This window comes from Equus przewalskii, chromosome 1 (genome assembly GCF_037783145.1).
Source record: "Equus przewalskii isolate Varuska chromosome 1, EquPr2, whole genome shotgun sequence".
Taxonomy (NCBI): Eukaryota; Metazoa; Chordata; class Mammalia; order Perissodactyla; family Equidae; genus Equus; species Equus przewalskii.
In genome coordinates this window covers 33184251-33204764 of record NC_091831.1, presented here as the reverse complement: position 1 = coordinate 33204764, position 20514 = coordinate 33184251, and the positions used below count along the sequence as shown (strand labels likewise).

The following is a 20514-nucleotide window of genomic DNA, read 5'->3' as shown; positions in this document are numbered from 1 at the left end:
CTCATTTTAACATATCAAGTTTTTGATAATAGTAGGACATTTAATTAGAAATACCAGTAAGCAGCTAGAAATAGGGTATTCAGGAGAGCAGTCAAGGTTGGAGACAGATTTGGAAAGCCATGGGAATAAGTGTACTCTCCTAAGCCTTGAAATGTGGCTACATTTAAGCTATGAGAAGTGTGACTACTAATGGATACAGAGAATAAGTGGTTAGAGAGGTGGAAGGGTGGAGGACAAGGATATAGAAAGTTTTCAGAAAATAAAGGTGCCCAACGTTATCAGATGCTATGGAGTAATCAAGTAATAGCTAACACTGATAGTGTTGAGTTTCAAAATATTTTCATGTGTTTAATCTCATTTGACCCTCCTAAAAGATAAATAAAGTAGACAATATATGAACATTAAGAACTAACCATGGGATTTTACCATTAAATGTCCTTTTTGATGTTAGAACAGTTTCTGAAATTTAAGAAAACAGGCAAAGGATATGAATTGACTTTCAAAGGGCTGATAAACTTGTGAAAAGATGTTCAATGCCAAAACAAAAAAGATGCAAGGTAACCTCCCCCTCTCTTTCACAGATATCAGAAGAGTTAGATAATGTTGCAGTAGAAGAAAATGTAGACAAGCCTGTCCAAAAAGGTTCTCAATAAGTATACTACAACTCTGATACTATTGGTTTCTATTTTTAAAAGATGTAAATGACTAATGCTATCTAGGGTCTTAGCTGGGAACACAAGTTTCTTAAGGGATGAGTTCACATAGAAACTAAACTTTCTGGGTAATACAAGGTGGGCATAATGAAATACATAGTAAAGTCAGTGCATGTAATAAAACTAAGTTTTGAAGGGCCCACCCCGTGGCATAGTCATCAAGTTCAGCGTGCTCCGCTTCTGTGGCTCGGGTTTTCAGATTTGGATGCTGGGCATGGACCTACACCACTCATCAGCCATAGTGTAGTGGCAACCCACATACAAAATAGGGGAAGATTGGCACAGATGTTAGCTCCGGGCTAATCTTCCTCGAGCAAAAAACAAGAAAACCACTGAGTTCTCTCTGCAAACATGGAGAATTCACTGGTGCTTGAGACTGTTAAACTGTGTTACACCATAACATACATAGATATAGAACTTGCTTCAGGAAGCTCTAGACTTTGGGGATAAAAATACATAATGGTTGAACTCTGGTTCATTCATCCAGCAAATATTTATTGAGCTCCTACTATGTGCCATCTGCCATTCTAAGTTCTGGGAATAGAGTATAAACAAACCAATGAGTAATTTTTAAATTATACCAAGGCATACTGAGTTAAGAATAAGGAGTCTCATGACCTATTTAGCTTTATACTTACCCTTTATTTCCACCATCCTCTGTGCAACCTTTAAGTATGCAAAGGCAGGGAGACAAAAAAGAAAAATGCACGACAGAATGACCAATAGGTCCTCTATTTTCTGCTGTACCTAGGCCTGAACAACCCCTGTCTTTCTCAGTTCATCTGATGGATCATCTGCTGAATGAGCAGATAATAACACATGACTGAGTGCACATGACAGCTGGAGTCTTCTTTATGTACTACAAGACTAATTTCCTTTGAGAAGTGGCAGAAGTAGGAGTCAGCAGTATTATACTGATTTTACAAAACTGACATAAGTAGTAAAAAGGGTACCTAGCTAAAATGGGTACCACTCTTCCTTTCTGATTCCTTTCTCTCCAGCTTAATCAAATTGAAGTAACCTACCTTTGATATTTGTATATTCTGTAGAGCAGTCTATACAGAATATGACTGTTCTTATGGATTTTTTCTCTGAAATGAAGAAGACAAAGATTTGCTCATCTGAGCTTTTTTTTGTGGCTTGACTATGAAGAAGGACTCTAGCCAATAGCTGAGGATGCAGAGGGTAGGGAAAAAGTCTCAAAAAGAAACAAAATTCAGCCCTGACTGTGCATGAAGTGTTTATTCCAGATGGAAAATGGAGAAGGGACATCTGTTGGTCTTAGATTCTAAGCTCTCATGGAGAATGACCTAGTCTTCATAATTGTCATAATCCTTAGAAATGCATGCAGTTTAGCTTAATAAGTGTTTTTGCTGCTATTGCTGTTTAATTATGTTATAAGAAAGTGTCATGACTCTGTATTATGTTGGCTTCCTGACAGATTTAGATGCAGAAGAAAATCAAAACATAATAGAAACATTGAGAGGCAAAGTAAGAGAAAAGCTAAAAAATGCTAAGGTAATGCTTATTTATTCTTTCCTGTTTTCAAATTTACTGTTTACGTGCAACATGTATCATAATAAACTTTTGTTTGTTAAAAAAGAGCCAAAATCCAGTCTTAATATAACTCCTTAAATCCAAAAAGCTTCAAGTTCTTTCCTATGCTTTTTTTTAAACCTAAAGCCAGGAAAAGTTAAGTGATTTGGTCATGGTAATGCTACATGACATCTCAGGGGAAAACATGTACATACTTGTTAAAAGAAAAACATTGAGCAGCCTTGATAGTTGAACAAAAGACTTAAGAGCACAATTATCTCTTCATCTGTGAAATTATGTTTTCTATACCATTCATTAATGTTGTGTTTCAGATTAATCAAGGTGAAAAGTCTTCAAGTCAGCTGCTCATTGATAATAAGATATATCAACAGTCGAAGGTGAATAACTTTTTTTTACTTTTTGAACAGATCTATTGAGATGTACTTTACATAGCAAAAACTCAACCATTTTAAGTATATGATTCAATGATTTTTAGTAAACTTACAGAATTATGCAATCAACACTATAATCCAATTTTAGAATATTTTTGTCACTCCAAAATTATCCCTTACATAAGCCAATTTGTAGTCACTCCCTGTTCCTATTTGGCATTATTTTTTATCCTAAAAAAATTATAATAAAATATTATAGGTGATCCCCGACTTACAGATTTTGTTCTAAAATTCAATGTGTCATCACATATTTGAAACTTGAAATGACAGAACAACTCATATTTTGGGGAAACTGTATTATTTAGAGTAAAAGCTAAGCAGTTTTGATAAAAAGATCCAAAGTAAAATGTCTTAAGATAGAAGTTTTATTTCTCTCTAGTGTAACAGTTAGGTAGTCTAGGTGACTAGGAGAGTTCTGCCATCTTCAAAACATGGTTTCCATCTCTGAGTCCAATGGCAAAGCTCCAGTGTCTTCATTTGCTGGCCAAAGGGAAGGGAGAAGGAAAGAACTGGAGGATTGCAGATTGCTCTCTTATAGGACAAGACCTGCAAGTTGTACACGTTATTTCCACTAAAGGAATGTTGGAAAAATGTCCAGGTATCCAGCTAAAAGTAGATTCTTTTATTAGAGATGGAGGAAAAGACAATAATTAACAACTAGTCATTTCTGCCAGAAGCAATGAGAGTATTTAACGCTACAAATTTTTATATGCAAGGATTGTTTTTTGTTTGTTTTGTTTTGAACTCGTCTTTGTCCCCTCCACAGTGCCCCTCTTGAGTACTTAGTAAAAATTATTTTAATTAAATTTAAAAGTAAAAGCAGACTAAAAAAAATATGTCTGTGTACATGTTATTCATTCAACAAATGAATGAAGTGTTCCTAAATTGGATGTAACTTAATATGAATAGTAAAAACTTGGAAGTTTGTCAAGGTCAGTACATTGAGTGTCAAGAAAAGAGGTGAACAGGAAGTGAAATTGAACTTTAAGAATCTCCATACCAAATACGAGATAGGGATATCTGCTCAGGCAGTTGAGGATTTTAGCAAGTGTTGGTTTCAATGAGCAGAGATGAAGGAAAGTAGAAGTGTAAACAGTCATGCAGTGCATAACAACATTTAGGTCAACGACAGACCACGTATACAATAGTGGTCCCATAAGATGAGTACCACATAGCCTCGGTGTCTAGTAGGCTACACCATCTACGTTTAAGTAAGTACTGTAGGGGAGGAAGAAATTTTCCTCTGCCCTTCTAGGTTCTAGCTGGTCTAAGAATTAAATTGACATGAGGCAGATTAACAGGAGAAAAACAAACAAAAGTTTAGGAACATGGAAACATGGGAGAAACCCAGGAAAACCAAGTAACTAGCCAAAATGGCCAAAACCCTCACCTTAAATACCATCCTCAGCTAAAGACAGAAGAAGGTGTTGGGGGCGAGGAGAGTCAGCGACTTCAAAGGGAAGGAAGGCAATTCACAGGTAGGTGAAAAGGAGCAAATGTTTGGAAAACAAGTGTTTGTTTGGCAACACAGAAACAGAAGAAGACAGAAAGGAGCCCAGTAAACTGGCTTTTCTAGGTTCCTCCCTGTCTACCACCTAGTTCATGTTATGTGAAGGTGATAGCTTGCTTCCTGAGACAGGTTTTTTTAACCTGAATTCTTTCAGACAGTTAAGGGGGGGGGGGGTAACAAGAAAAAATTTTTGAGTCTCATTTCTTAAAAATAATCAGCCTAAAATAATTCTCATGTTAAATAGACATATTTTGGGGTGGCAAATTTTTTTCCCCTTCAGTACACTCTGTGATTTTGTATGATGATGAAATTGCCTGTGACACATTTCTCAGAATGTATCGCCATCATTAAGTGACACATGACTGTACTAACAATTTATACATGCAGCATTGTTACAAGGTGAGTAACTTTTAAAGTTAATGTGTCAGCTAAATTGTAGATACAAACAGGATATTAGATAAGCTTTTGTATTTTACATATTTTTTAATTCTTTGACTCCTAGTGACTATAAGTTTTACTTTTTATTATAGAATTAATTGGTCTCCCAAGCCTCCCTAAAAATAGTTCATTTTAATATGTATGTGAGAAAGAAGTGATAAGTGATTTACATTTAAGATTCAGACTTTATAGTATTGAAAAATGAGAGCTTATTTATCAGCAAGTTTGTTGTTAAGAATATGCCACGTCTAATACTTTAAAAGGGGGTCAGCCCTGTGGTGTAGTGGTTAAAAGTTCAGCCATGCTCCGCTTCAATGGCTTGAGTTTGCAGGTTCAGATCCTGTACACGGACCTACACAACTTGTCAACCATGCTGTGGCAGTGACCCATATACAAAATAGAGGAAGATGGGCACAGATGTTAGCTCAGGGCTAATCTTCCTTAAGCAATAAAAGAGGAAGATTGGCAACAGATGTTAGCTCAGGGCAAATCTTCCTCAGTAAAAGAAATACTTTACCTCTGACTCCACAAAAAATTGTAGGTGGGAACACCACCTTGTGTGTGAGCACACACATGCATTAGAGCACCCAAAAACAGGGAGAGGAAAAAAGAATTCGCCCTGAGCCCACATTTCGATCAAACTGTGTATGGTAATGCTCTTAATACTCTGATTAGAGTGAAGAGAGAGTTCCGGAAGATGAAGAATATTTGGAATACTTTATTCTGTTTTTTATTGCAGTTAGTAGAACTTTAAAAACAAAACAAAACACAAAAAATTCATGAACCAAACAGACTCAAAAGTAAATATAACTTGACGTTGTCTCTCCTGCTGTTCCTGTTCGTTAATACCAGTTGCTACTTACCGTATTACAGAAAAGTATTTCTTTCCTTCTAAGCAGAACAAGTATTCGTTTCAGCACTGAATACTGGTTGGCTGTTGTTTAACCCACAGACTGCAGTCACGTTGGATGAAGGTCTTTCGTTTTTCATTCTGAGTGGTGAAGAGGGCTCAGCTTTGGGCCAGTCTTCAGAGCAGGTTGGATTTGTTCCCCTTCCTGCCACATCCTCATTCCCGGGAAAGATAACTCTTCATTAAATGCATAGAATAAAATACTTGGATGGGAGATGAAGTTTTGATCACTGAGCCACCTTCTTCTCTTTGGATTGAGAAGCTCTTTTAATAATTCCTAACATTTATTGAGTGCTTACTGGATGCCTAATGACATACTAAATTTTTATGGTGGATTGTATCATTCAATCCTTATACTAACCCTGTGAGACAGGCATTATTGCCTTCTCTGTTTTATAGGTGAGGAAACTGAGGTGCACAGGGTAAGCATTGATAGAGCTGGGAAGTATAAGCTGTCAGCTCCAAAGCCTGTGTTTTCTTTTTCTTTTGTTGTTCCTGTCCTTCTCTCCAAGCACCCAACATTTTTCTCCGTAATCTCTGTTACTCTATTCCCATTCTTCATCCCTCCTAGTCTAGTCCCAGACCCTTCTAATTTCCATCAGTTCTTCCCAGGTCCTCTCAAACTCTTCAGCCCCCTGTTACTCCCTGGTTGTCCTTTGCTCCAGTGCTAGTCAGTCTCACTGGTCTTTCCCCGTCTCCTCCTGATGTGTCAGCCTCATTGCTCTCCCCATCTGCTCCTGTTCCTCTGTACTTTGTCCAGTCCCTCTCTGCTTTCAAATCTCTCCACAGTTTCCTTGAGCCCCCTCTTGCAGGACCACCTATTCCCCAGGGTTCTACCTAATGTCTTCCGACACCTCAGACATTTCCAGATCCCACAAGTCTTCTTTTTGAGGCCCTGTTGGACCCCATTTGCCTTCCTGCTTACTTCCAAGTCTCTTCCATTCTCCTTTCTTTGTATCCTGCTCCAGGCCTTTCATTCCTTTTTTTATTTTTGTTTTTTCCACAATAAAAAAACTTTATCTTTTAAATTTTTAAACAAAGTTTATACATTATAAAAAATTAATGCAGAAAACCATGAGGAAGAAAAGTGAAAGTCACGTGAAATGCCAATGGTTTGAGATAAACCACTATCATCATTTTTTTCATACCTTTCTCTATGCTTATGCCCATACATGCACACACAGACTTTATATAAATGGAATCATAGTAGTAAACGGGAATTCCATTTTTCATTGCTCAGCCAAACCTTGGTGTCATCCTTGGTTCCTCTTTTAGTGACATGCCTCATATCCAGTTCATCACAAATTCTTTTGCTTCTACCTTCAAAGTATTCCGGAATCTGACCCACTTTCACTACCTCCACTGGTACAACCCTAGTGTAAACTACCACAACCTCTCATCTGGATCATTGCTATAGTCTCCCTCTGTTTTCTTGATTGCCCCAACAGTCTATTTTCTATACCTTACGGTAGTCAGAATGATTCTATTAAAATCTAAGACACACCATTCTTTTGCTTATACCTTCTGATGGTTTCCTATCTCACTCAAAATAAAAGCTAAAGTCCTTACAGGAGCCTCCTAAGCCTACATGACCTGGCTCCCTTGGTACCTCTCTGACTTCATTTCTTACTACTTTCCCCTTCTCCCAACCCAACTTTAGCCCCGTTGGCCTCCTTGTTATCCCTCACAGCATGCTCCTGCCTCAGGGACTTTATACCTTTTAACTGTCTAGAAAGCTTTTCTCTCATCCTCATGCTCTCTCCCTCACTACTTTTGGTCTGCTGTTCAAATGACACATAATTAAAGATACTGTTCCTGACAACCCTATCTAAAATAGCACCCCCAACCCACCCAGCCTAGTGTTCTCTATCCCCTTATCTTACTTTATTTTTCTTCATAACACTTTTCACCACCTAGCGTATATTTCTATGTGTGTTTGTTTATTTTCTTCCTGGAACATATTAGTCACTCAATGAATATTTGAATGAATATTGAATAAATGAGTATCAAATATGTGTGTGGTCTTCCCATTCACCCGAACTCTTACAGTCCATGATATGGGTTAAGGAATGAGCTTTTCTGGGAAAAGGGGAGAAGGTCCACCCAGCAGAGTGCACCAGGACCAGGCGCTGTGGTTATGGCTGCTTTTTCTTCTCCTAGGCAGACATGAGAGAAATCAGGTTAGTGGGGCAAATAGACTACTTGGGCATGAGGAAGTCTGGGTGTAGATGCGGGTTGTTTAGAGGAGTTGCCTGGAAAAGTCATCCATCCTATAGCTGGTAACTTTGGGGCCCATGGGAAACTACTGTCCTCATCACAGGGAGCAGAGAGCTACTGTTTTGTGGGAGGCTGAGTTTGACTGCGGCCCCTTCCTGCTGGGAGAAAGCGGAGTCCTGGTTCCAAATATGTTGTCTGGGCAGTCCAGAGTCAGGTCCAAGGTTACTTTCAGACAGTTCTGCTTATCACACTACAGTTAACGAGGCGGTTTCTGTGAGATGGGGGCCTATCTCTTTTTTACCACATCATACTCAGGTGTATCCATCTGTACTTATGCATGGAAAGTTAGTTGGATGCCTTCTCACCTAATATTCCCTCTCACACAATAGCTAACAGCACAGACACTGCTCAGCTGTGAGCTGTGTAGTGAAAACCAAGAATGTGATCTGGGGTACAGCTGGCCTTACGTTAAGTGAGGAATATTTGGTCAGATAGGGTTTATACAGGCTGAGATCATAGCTTGTCCCAGGCTAAAAATATAGACAGATTGAGTAGGGTAGGGTTCATAAAAGAAACCTATATCATCATAAAGAACTGGGGTCCAAGATGAGGGCCTGACATTCTCAGCTATCATGGCAGACCCTAGCTCTGAGGGCAGGTTGAAAGCCCTGGCCCACGCCAGGGGTGCTGTAAAGGAAGCTTGGTAATAGGTGCTCCAGCTGGAACAAAGAGCCTCTTTTTGTCTATGATTGGAATCCTCAAAGAGATCTCCTGTGTGAGGATCCCCAAATCTTGCTCCTAGATGTCAGTGTCATACCTTGTTTAAATTCTGACCAAGATACCACAAAGACATCTGTATATGAAATATTTTCTTGATGTCATGACAGGGATAGGAGAGGGGGTATGATAATATGATGAGTTGATATGAACCTAGGTGATGCTTAACTATGTTACTTACTTAATTTTGACAGAGTTGATCAAGGCCATGTAAGTTTCTCTCTTCAAACAAATTCTGTGGTTAATTCTTTTTATTTACCCCTAAATGTTTGTTTTTGAAAATTGAGGGGTTTTTGTCTGTATGACTCACACACTCTGTCCCTTCTCTCTTTTGATATATGTAGATTTTAAGTTAGACAAGTAAAGTCATCTAATTTTGTATGACATTTTTGAGGTGATATAAAAGTATATATTTTTATATTTAGTAAAGTATCCATTTCAATACCTGTATTCAGATTTTATATATACTTATTTCAGAATTTCACTATAATCATTCTGCCATAGGTTCTATGTTGAGTCTTTACTTTTCTTTCTTTTTTTTCTTAAATACCATCCAGAAAACAGCATGACTGCTCCACATCACTTTAAGTAGTATTGCTTTATGAATGGTGGGAAAAAATGGGGCTTAAGACTGCGTGGCTTGATGTCTCTGGACTTTGTCCTATACGGAATTCTCAGTAGTTGAAATATCATAGTCCAGTATCTCAGAACATCTTCCAGAGGAGAGGAGGGCTTGAATTATAGTTCCTTTTCAGTAGTCTTTCATTGAGAATTGCAAAGAAGGCTATAAAAAATCATATTGCATACTATTAAGCCTTAAATGAGTTCCTCTATAGGTTCAATGAAATTTCATTATAACACAGTTTCAGCTTGAACTTGAACTGGGTAGTGTGGATCAGAATGATAACTCACAGCAAGGTCCCAGTACATTTCATTTATCTGTGTATTAATCATTGGGGACAAGCACATATACCTATTTTTCCTTTTGGTACTCAACAAAGATCAGTAATGATATTTACAGCAAATGTTTTTCACTTGGTGGTAATTTACAGAACTTCTCTGAGGGCCAAGATGAAGATTTTATGGAAGAAGTAATTTTTCCAGATTTACTTGAAATAAAAGCTGCTGAATATGAAGACTATAGAGAACGCATCAAAAAACAACAGGCAAATATTTTTGTGCCAAGTAGTTCTCCAGGTAAAGTTTTTTTACAGTAAAATATTCAAGTCATTAGTGAATCATATTATAAAATAATAGCTTCTTTATATGCTGGATAGATAAAGAGTACTGATATAAAATTATAGAAAGATTTCTACATTTGTTCTTCATGCCTTCTCTAAGTTTAAGGGAATTGGTTAAAAGAACTCATTCATTGCATATATATATTTTTTTCTTCTAGACTTTAAAATTATTTAGTGATAATTCCCTTTTGCTTCTTGTTTGGTCAATACAGTTTAATATTTTGGACTTTTCTTGGTTTTTTTGCTAAGGAAGATTTGCCCTGAGCTAATATCTGTTGCCAATCCTCCTCTTCCCCCGCCCCCCCGCCCCGACTTGAGGAACATTAGTCCTGAGCTAACATCTGTGCCAGTCTTCTTCTATTTTGCATGTGGGTTGCTGCCACGGCGTGGCTGATGAGTGGTCTGGGTCCATGCCCAGGATCCAAACCTGCCAACCCAGGCAGCCAAAGTGGAGCACACTGAACTTAAACTATGGCACAGGGCTGGCCCAATATTTTGGACTTTAAAGTAATATCTAGTTTTGTTATTAAGTGGTCAACCAGCGTAAACTGCCAAAAGATATGATGCCACGCATTTTGGAAGATGAAGGATTCTATATTCAGAGAAAGCCAGAAATATATAAAAAGACCTGCAACAAAATGGAAAATCGTCTGCTTAAACTAGAAGAGGTAAGTGCACCAAGTTAAACTACTCACTGATAGTATGTGACATTTGTTTTTAGTAAAATATTTAATATATTTCTTAAATATTTTTGATAGGGAAAGTGTTGGTTTGAAGAAAGTGGAGAGATAATGTCATTACCGTCGCCTATTAGACAGTCATGGAATTTTAGAGTCAACTTAAGCAAGGAAACTTTCAATCCAGCACTGAAGACCATATATAAGAAGGTAACCATCAGCAGTTGATTTGTAATTATGGTTAGAATTCTTGTAATATCAATTATAACATGTTTTTGTGGTAATTCACTCTTTAATGATATTAGTAAGTCTAGTAATGGCAAAACTGTGATGAAATGTTAAATAGCGATTAAAATTATGTTTTTGAGGAATATTTAATGATATGAGGAAGTGCTCAAAATAAAATGTGAGGTAAAAAAAGCAGAACTTAAAATTATATATGATGCTAATTTATAAAAATAGATAGTGAATGAATGAATTTATCAATAAATGGATAAGTACATACATATATGTGTGTATAGATAAAAACACTGAAAAATATATCAAAGTTAGTAATTATCTCTGGATAGTAAGACATAGAAGTATTTTTTATTTTATTTATATTCTTGTCTACTTTCTAAATTTCAAAAATGAATGTATATTATACTTATAATCAAAGAAACAAATTTTTCATGTATTCTAAAAGACATTATGAAAATTAGTAGTCCATTAACCTAATGAGACGAAATATTTAGACAGAAATAGTTATATTATAAAATTGTCTTGAAAAACTTTAATCAGAGCTATGTACAAAAACTTAATTGCCCATTCACTTCCCTTAACCATTCTATATATGGGAAATAAGGCTGTAAGTTGATACAAAGTGGAAATAAGTGGACAAAATAAAAAAATAATAATAAAAGAATAAAAGAAGAAGGAGGGAAAATCTCTGGTACTTATCTTCTTGTTCTTTCCTGTTACATGGCATAACTTTTACACTTTATGGTGACAATGGTGGGTTTTTTTTGCTTTTTTGTAAATTTTGCTTAAGACAATAGCACACAGTTTTTTTTTTTTAAGATTTTATTTTTTTCCTTTTTCTCCCCAAAACCCCCTGGGACATAGTTGTATATTCTTCGTTGTGGGTCCTTCTAGTTGTGACATGTGGGACGCTGCCTCAGCGTGGCTTGATGAGCAGTGCCATGTCCATGCCCAGGATTCGAACCAACAAAACACTGGGCCACCTGCAGCGGAGCACGCGAACTTAACCACTCAGCCATGGGGCCAGCCCTGAGCACACAGATATTTTAACATAATTATCTGAGACCATTGCTCTTGGCAAGAGAGGTCCTTGAAACAAGGCAGTTTGTTGAATGAATGAATGAACGAGTGAATGAACAGAAAGTTGATAACAAGTAAATGCAAAATATACAAGTTTTGGAGAAATATTAACCACCATTCCAGGTTAACCTTTATAATCATCCAGAGTCCCGAGTTGGAAACTACTGGGCTAACCAAGTGACTTTTTCCTTCAGTGTGTCTTTTCTAGCTTCATCCAAGCGCAATTGTAGTATTCTATGGACTCTTAGAGTTGGGAATAAATGTAAATGTCACTTCACCAAACATCTAAACTGAGTATTAAAATTCATCCTGTAGAATTCTTAATAGGTAATGTTCTGGAATTTGTGTCAGATAAATGCCTCTGCCTACCGTTCTCTTCTAATCTTCTCCACACTTTTTACTCTGCCCTTGGAGGCAAGGCTCATCTGGGGTTTCTCACCAGAGTAAAAGAAATATAAGGCAACTGAAGCAGAGACAATAGCTGCCTAAGTATCAAAGTCCTGTCTTTGCTTTTGCCCCTGCCAGGTACTGTGATACCCTGTTTTACCTCTGCTACCCCAGGTCTCTTTTGCTTGTTGTTTGCTGACTGGTGTTGCCTGACCATTTGACTATGCCCTTTGCTATACTTCCTCGTCTAGGACTCCTCTTATATATTTACCTAGATTTTATCAGCTTGGATGTTTTTGTGCTTTTTTCTGGGCTTTGATTCATTGTTGCCTGGGTCTTTGTGCTTTTGGTCTAACACACTTATCTAGTTCTAGAAGTTCACTTAATCCCCGCAATCAACTGCTGCTTATAACCTATGTCAAGGATTACTTATAACCTAAGTCAAGGACTTACCACCTCCTGAGAGAATTCATTCAGTGTTAGCCAGTTCTAATTGTTTATTGTTTTCTGTGTTGAATTAAAATCTGCCTCCTAGATGACTAATATTCATTTAAACATTAAAAAACTCATAAAGTACTTCACCTATGTGACAGCTCTTCAAATATTTGAAGCCTGTGGTCACTTCCACTTTTAGCTTTTGCTCTCCGGTCTACACTCACTTCCTTTGACGTTGTTGGATATTCCACCGCCTCAGTTACCCTCCTCTGGCTCCTGAGCACCACAGTCATCAGGTACTGAATTGGACAGAGCCAAGGGCGAGGCTCGTGTGGTTCCAATAGAAACCCAAAGCAAGTAACCAACGCAGTTGCTGAATCTGCTTAACAAGACAGGCATCTCTAGCTTAGCAACTTTAATTTCCAAAAGTTCACTTATAATTTGGTTGTTTAAAACTGAAACTGTCTATTTCCTTCCTAGTTTTGCCTGGTTGATCACCAGTTTACTACTGATTAACCAGATATTATAGGTGGAATCAAGGTGGAAGCAGGGTCCTCCTCTTGAGGTGGCCCTCACATAGAAAATAGAGACTTACAAGATAAGGATAAAACAAAAAGAAGCTTCATGGCTGTTCCCTGGCCTCCTCTCAACCCAATGAGGAAAAAGAAGAAGATTCCTAGTTCAGGAAAGGGTAGAGAGGGTGAGATGTAGGCATCATCCTGGTGACCTACAGTCCTTGAGAAGCCTTGGATCTGCCACACCAGGTCAGAGGTAGGACAGCAGTTTTTTCAGTGTAATAGCAATGGCACAGACTGGAGGGCGTGTTCTATTACACTAGAGTGATCCAGAGAGAGGGTTCACGCTGCCCTTTTTAGGAGGATGCAGTCATGGGCTCTTATCAAGAGTGGCTAGGCAATCATGAATTAGGCTGTACATGCTAAGTAATCCACTAACCCTCTCAAATTATATTACTAAAAACCGATCACCTGCGTATTCAAACATATGTGCTTAAATTCAAAGTAGAGTACTAAAACATAGTTGAATCATTTTGTATGTAATCTGAAGTCTACAGATTTCATCTCATCTGGCGTCCAAATGGAGATAGTCTCACCTATAAGGAAAGATGATCTCCTAATAAGTTAGCATTTGCTTAGAGGGTCCAAACCCCTCCAGGGAATTTTCCAGAGGGTTATCAACATATTCTCCTAGGAACAATGTTTTAATAAGGGTTTGCCATTTAACTCTGGCCCCCAGATGACTTAGATCATCTTGTAGTCGAACTATTCACCCAAGAGTTCTAAACACCATTTGTCATAGTATTTTTATAAGAAATTATTTTGAGGTTTATAACTTGAAAATCTAACTTCTACTAGCATGCAATAGTAAAGTGGATGACAATAATTTATAGCAAAATGATTAAAATGCTGTAATATAAATATATTTTATGAAACCAAGGGCCATAATCGATTTCAAGGAAGAAGGGTCAAATTATTGTTTTTTACTTTTCTGTATCTCTTAATTTTCTTGTAATTAACATGTTACTTTTATAAGGAGTTACTTATAATTTCAAAAGAAATAGAATCAAGTTAACATTGTGTACATATTTTTCCTTAAAAGGCAGTGAAATCTGATCTAGAAAGCTCTATTAGGAACAAAATGGAAGGTCAAAGGGAATTCTGTCAATTAGATCTCAACATTGTGGGTTTGCAGTTCAGCCATCATCCTCTCTTCAATCAAGAACAAGTATTATGTGCTAGGCTGCTCCAACTTTATGAGTGCTTCCAGGACAGGCAGCAACAGAATTTACCTCAGCTGCTTTCTGAGAAGGTGAGAATGGCTTTCACTATATTTATGGAGCTGAACCTTTAATATTTAAAGAGAAAACAAACTTCTTAACACAGGGCAAATTATCATGGAACATTTTCCCTTAGCACTTTAAATATTTAGCTAGTTAGAACAATGGTTGCTTTCAGTTTTTCTGAAAAGAAACTGTAGGAGTTCATTGGCCAGGGAGGCAACCTCAAACATCCTGCAGAATATTTCGCTCTTACAAATGGTTTACTAATCAGTGGTATTCAAAGACCTTAATTCACTTGATTGAATTTTCATGTAGCAATTGTGTGGGAGAACTTAATAAATGAAGTCCATGCATTAATAATGTCAGAATATTTCCTAAAACAAATATGGAATATTTGGACTTTTAGTATAATATGGCCATTGTTTCCATGAATAGAGGAACCAAATCGGAAATTAAGGTGTTTAACCACGCCCCATTCATGACACTTCGGTCATTTCCTTTTTTTTTTTTTTTTTAACTGAGGAAGGTTAGCCCTGAGCTAACATCTGTGCCAGTCTTCCTCTATTTTGTATGTGGGTCACTGCCACAACATGGCTGCTGACAAGTGGTGTAGGTCTGCACCTGGGAACTAAACCTGGGCCACTGAAGCAGAGCATGCCAAACTTAACCACTAGGCCATGGGGGGGCCCCTCATTTCTACTTTTTTTTGATTGCAAATAATAAAGCAGTGAACATCCTTGTATCTATATATTTGAGCATGCATATGAAAATTTGTGAGGCTAGATTCCTAGAAATGAAATTGCTTGGTCAAGGGTATGGGCTCATGAAGTTTAAATTTTATTAGATAGTGATGAATTGCCTTTCCAAAATAGTTTTTCCAATTTGAATTTCCACTGGCAGTATAGGACAGAGCCCACTTCCCAGAGTCCTTACCAAGTAGTTGATATTATTTGCCCATTTTTCTGTTGCTTTGTATATCTTTAACTAATTACTCTGTAAGTTTAAAATATATATAAATGTATATTCTGGATGTAAGTCTATAAAAGATGTACAGTCATGAGTCGCTTAATGATGGGGATATGTTCTGAGAAATGTGTTGTTATGCGGTTTTGTTGTTGTGTGAACATCATACAGTGAACTTACACAAACCTAGATAGTATAGCCTACTACACACCTAGACTGTATGGTTCTAATCTCATGGGACCACCGTCGTATGTGTGACCCATCATTGACAGAAACGTCATTATGCAGCTTATGGCTGTGTATCTTTTGAATATGTTTTATATATTTTTGTTCTATTCTGTTACTTGCTTTTTCACTTATTTTTCATATCTCTTGGAAAATATTTTATGAGGTCAAATCTGTTACTCTTTTTACCTGTGGATTTTAGGTTTTGTTGTTTGCTTCCGAAGCTTCCTAAGACCTTCTCTACCCCAAGTGTATTAATCAGCATGCCTTTGGTTGCAATTCACAGAAAACTCTCTTTCAATTGCTTTAAACAATGAGGAAAAGATATTACTTGCTATATCAAAAGTTCCAAGTTAGGGCAGCTCTAGAGTTGTTTATTTGATGACTTACTATCATTAACAACACTAGCTTTTTTGTCTCTTTCTAATCTTCGTCTTCAGCAAGTTGACTTGGTTAGCTCCTCTCATGGGAACTTATAGAGTGGCTGCTCCAGTTCAAGGCATGCTGGCCACATACACAATATGCAGCATAGCATCTTAGTTTGAGAGCCCTCTCCAACCTCTCCCCCACACCTCAGCAGATTTCCCCTCATGTCTCATTGACTAGAACTATATCACATGATCATGCCTAAACCAGTCACTGGAAAGAAGAATGAAATTGCTACAAATGTCTAGACTAATCGGGGTTTACCTCTGAAGCACGTGGAAGAAGATTGAGCAATTGAACAAGATTAGGTTCTGTCAACCAAGAGAAATGATCATTTGAGGGCAACCAATAGTGTCTGACAGGTCAAAATTATAAAGATATATTTCTATATATTCTAATAATATATGTGTGTCTATGTGTGTTTGTGTGTGTGTGTAATTTCTAGCCTTTTCTTCTATCTAGAGTTTATATCTGTGTCTTTTAAGCTTAGGCTCCAACTCAGTTTCCTTCCTCCCCAAAAGTTAGCTTCATATCCAAACACCATAATTGTTCTACCGATTTAAAATTCTGCCTTTATCTTAAACCAGCTTCACATATTTACATAGATGTGTTTAAGGATTATGTATTCCACTTTATATTGATCTAGTCCTACCCTGTTTTAATTACTATATTTAATTATTAAATTATGATGTAGTAGGACAAGTGCCTCCTCATTGTATTTTTCTAGAATATTTTTGGATACTCTTATAGATTTGATCTTCCATACGAACCTTATAATTAGTTTGTCAACTTCTATTTTAAAAATTCTATTACCATTTTTGTTGTGATTGCATTATATCAATTTTGAAAGAAATTTTATCTTTATAAAAATTGGGTTTCGGGGCCGGCCTGGTGGCGCAGCTGTGAAGTTCGCACGTTCCGATTCTCAGCAGCCTGGGGTTCGCCAGTTCAGATCCTGGGTGCGGACATGGCACCGCTTGGCAAAAGCCATGCTGTGGTAGGTGTCTCACATATAAAAAGTACAGGAAGATGGGCATGGATGTTAGCTCAGGGCCAGTCTTCCTCAGCAAAAAGGAGGATTGGCAGTAGTTAGCTCAGAGCTAATCTTCCTCAAAAAAAAAAAAAAATTGGGTTTCTTCATCCAGGAATATAGTGTCTTCCCATTTATTGATTCTCTTATGTCTTCCAGTAAAAGTTTACATGAATTGGCTTTAGTCCTGGAGTTGCCACAAACTGACACTAACTGTGACAGATTTCTCCTGCACATGTTTTAGGGTATAGTTTCCTCTAGTTTTATTTCTCTATGGATATTCTCTGTGGATATTTCTCTCTGTTTTATACTTTCCTAGGTATATTTCGTTCTTTTCATTTTATTTTTTCTTGTTTTCCTATGATATTATGCATTTATTCTTTTATAGAGAGATACAGATCTAGATATAGTTATAAATATGTATATATAGATATGGATGTGACAACGGCAATGGATATAGATAAAGACAGACTATCTTTTCTGTAACCATAAGATTTTAGGTAGAAAATAAGGTGGAGTCCTGTGCTCAGTCTGCCATCTTTATTGATTGGCATTTGTTTATATTAATTGATGAATTGATTACCTAGAAGATTCAATGTATAATGTTTATTTCTTAGATGGATATTGAGGTTCTTCTCAATTCTGCCCCAAGGTGCTTATATGAAATATAGTTTGGAAGACAAGACAGTAATACGCAAAATTTATACACTTGTGCTTCTGCTGCACACACCTAGTCTGCAGATGAATTGGACTGATGGTAACAGGTAGATGAAATGTACCAAAAAAGCTCATTTTTTTATTGTAGTAATACTGCTTTATAATATTATATAAATTTCAGGTGTGCATCATTATATATTTCAATTTCTGTGTAGATTACATCATGTTCACCACCCAAAGATTAGTTACCATCCATCACCACACACATGTGCCTAATCACCCCTTTCACTTTCCTCCCTCCCCCTTCCCCTCTGGTAACCACTGGTCCAATCTCTGTTTCTATATGTTTGTTTGTTGTTGTTTTTATCTTGTACTTATGAGTGAGATCATATGGTATTTGACTTTCTCCCTCTGACTTATTTCACTTAACATAATAATGGACCCTCATGGTCCATCCATGTTGTCACAAGTGGCCGGATTTCATCATTTCTTATGGCTGAGTAGTATTCCACTGTGTGTACAAAAACACTCTTTTCTTTGTTGTAGCTTAAAGCACTGACAAATGCTACCAAATTAGCAAATGAAAATTTGGAAATAAGCCAGCTGACCAGAAAGTCTTTACAAGATTATTATTGGCAGATAAGGTAGGTTTGGGGCCATTCATGTATTTGTCAAGCACGTATTAAGTAACTTCTGTAGACAGAGTACTGCACTTGCTATGGAAGATACAAAATAAGAATATGACAGGCTGGCCTTGTGGTGCAGTGGTTAAGTTCGCATGTTCCGCTTTGATGGCCCGGGGTTCGCCAGTTCGGATCCTGGGTGCAGACATGGCACCGCTTGGCAAGCCATGCTGTGGTAGGCATCCCACATATAAAGTAGAGGAAGATGGGCACGGATGTTAGCTCAGGGCCAGTCTTCCTCAGCAAAAAGAGGAGGATTGGCAGTAGTTACCTCAGAGCTAATCTTCCTCAAAAAAAAAAAAAGAAAATGACAATATCCTTACTCTTTAGGCAATTGCAGAAATGGTTCCAGCCTTTCGAAAAGACCTATCATTGTGTAAAAATATTTCACAGAAGTGTAACATGAAAGTAGTTGTAGTTTTAATATCCATTGATTTTTTTTTTTTTAAAGATTTTATTTTTTCCTTTTTCTCCCCAAAGCCCCCCGGTACATAGTTGTGTATTCTTCGTTGTGGGTCCTTCTAGTTGTGGCATGTGGGACGCTGCCTCAGCGTGGTTTGATGAGCAGTGCCATGTCCGCGCCCAGGATTCGAACTAACGAAACACTGGGCCGCCTGCAGCGGAGCGCGCGAACTTAACCACTCGGCCACGGGGCCAGCCCCTAATATCCATTGATTTTTAAAAAACAATTAAAAATGAGTTTAATACTTTTTAATTGACTTGCATTATATTATTGTCAACTGTTTGTATATATTTGAAAGTCTACAAACACATATGTGCAAGATATGTTATTAATTCAGACTACAGACAATACTTGAAGGGCATATAGATTTAAGGACAGCTGTAAAAAAAACATAGTCTAGGACCGGCCCATGGCTGAGTGGTTAACTTTGTGCACTCCGCTTCAGTGGCCCAGGGTTTTGCGGTTCAGATCCTTGGTGCAGACATTGGCACTGCTCATCAAACCATGCTGAGGTGCCATCCCACATACCACAACTAGAAGGATACACAACTAAAATATACAACTCTTTACTGGGGGGCTTTGGGGAGAAGGAAAAATAAAATCTTTAAAAGAACAAAAACATAGTCTACAAGTTGGGAACCATTGGCTTGTAGACTAATTGGGAAGAGAAGTTAGGAAAGTATGAAATAACTGGAAAAATAATTCCAAGATAAAACATATTTATGTGTCAAGGAATCTCCAAACATAGGAAAACTCACTCAGAGGTAATTATTGGGCAGAAAGTTCAGCTATGCACAAAGATATAACAATTGTCTGTAAATGAGAGTGATTTGATAGTTAAAGAATTTCCCTGACTCCCTACCCATTGACTTGACATGGTTCTACAAACTTTTAATCACTAGGGGTATCAGTTGATTTAAATAACTGGTTTCCTAGAATAACCTAGTTAAGGGCAAACAATATTATTTGAGAAAGTTGACGTGTGCCTTGCACAAGGCCTGGTGCATAGTTGAGTACTCAATAAATATTAGTTGAATGAATGAATGAATAGAAGTTATCAGTGTTTACAGAATGATAAATTAGTACTATTTATAAGATTAACTAAAACTTAAGGCAAAGAACAGTCATTGGTATAATGAACATCGAGCGAATAAACTTTAATGCAGGAAAAAGAAAAGTGGGCTTTAGATGGGGTCCAATGGTGGTGAATAGAGGCAACTACTATGTGTGTGTGTGTCTGTGTGTATGTGTATGGGAGGATCACTGAGGTGGTTATTGCTTTTATTAAAGCAGAGAAAAGGCAGTGTAATAGATTTCCATTCAGGAAAATTTGGGGAGTGGTGTTGAAATGCTGCACAGGGTAGTTTGTGGACATTTGAAAACCATTTCTACTAGAAAAGATATGCACATGAAATACAATTAACTAAGAATGGCACATATGTATTTAACCTTTAACAACTGTCTAGTAGGTACCGAGTACCCACAATCACCTGATCCAGGAAAGAAATCTACAAGTCATTCGTGACCCCTCTCTTTACCTCTCTTTTCATCCCTCACATCCAACCATAACTGTTCCTACTGAGTCTGTTTTATTTCAGGTCTTTATCCCATAGCCTGACTACTCAAATAATCTCCTAAAATACCTCCCTTTAACCC

General features: G+C 37.4%; 1 protein-coding gene across 16 annotated transcripts in view; it reads left to right on the top strand.

The window, feature by feature from the left end:
* CC2D2B (coiled-coil and C2 domain containing 2B) overlaps positions 1-20514 on the top strand; it is a 103057-nt gene that overhangs the window by 11208 nt on the left and 71335 nt on the right. For 5 of the 16 annotated variants that reach the window (XM_070560655.1, XM_070560628.1, XM_070560590.1 and 2 more), the window contains 9 exons: positions 582-642; positions 2155-2231; positions 2582-2647; positions 5602-5685; positions 9606-9750; positions 10326-10462; positions 10553-10681; positions 14231-14440; positions 18259-18356. In XM_070560655.1, the coding sequence (XP_070416756.1) occupies positions 582-642; positions 2155-2231; positions 2582-2647; positions 5602-5685; positions 9606-9750; positions 10326-10462; positions 10553-10681; positions 14231-14440; positions 18259-18356 (1007 nt within the window). Of the gene's footprint in view, positions 1-581; positions 643-2154; positions 2232-2581; positions 2648-5554; positions 5686-9605; positions 9751-10325; positions 10463-10552; positions 10682-14230; positions 14441-18258; positions 18357-20514 lie in introns of those variants that run through there. The other 11 variants (XM_070560648.1, XM_070560607.1, XM_070560618.1 and 8 more) reach the window with 4 other exon arrangements.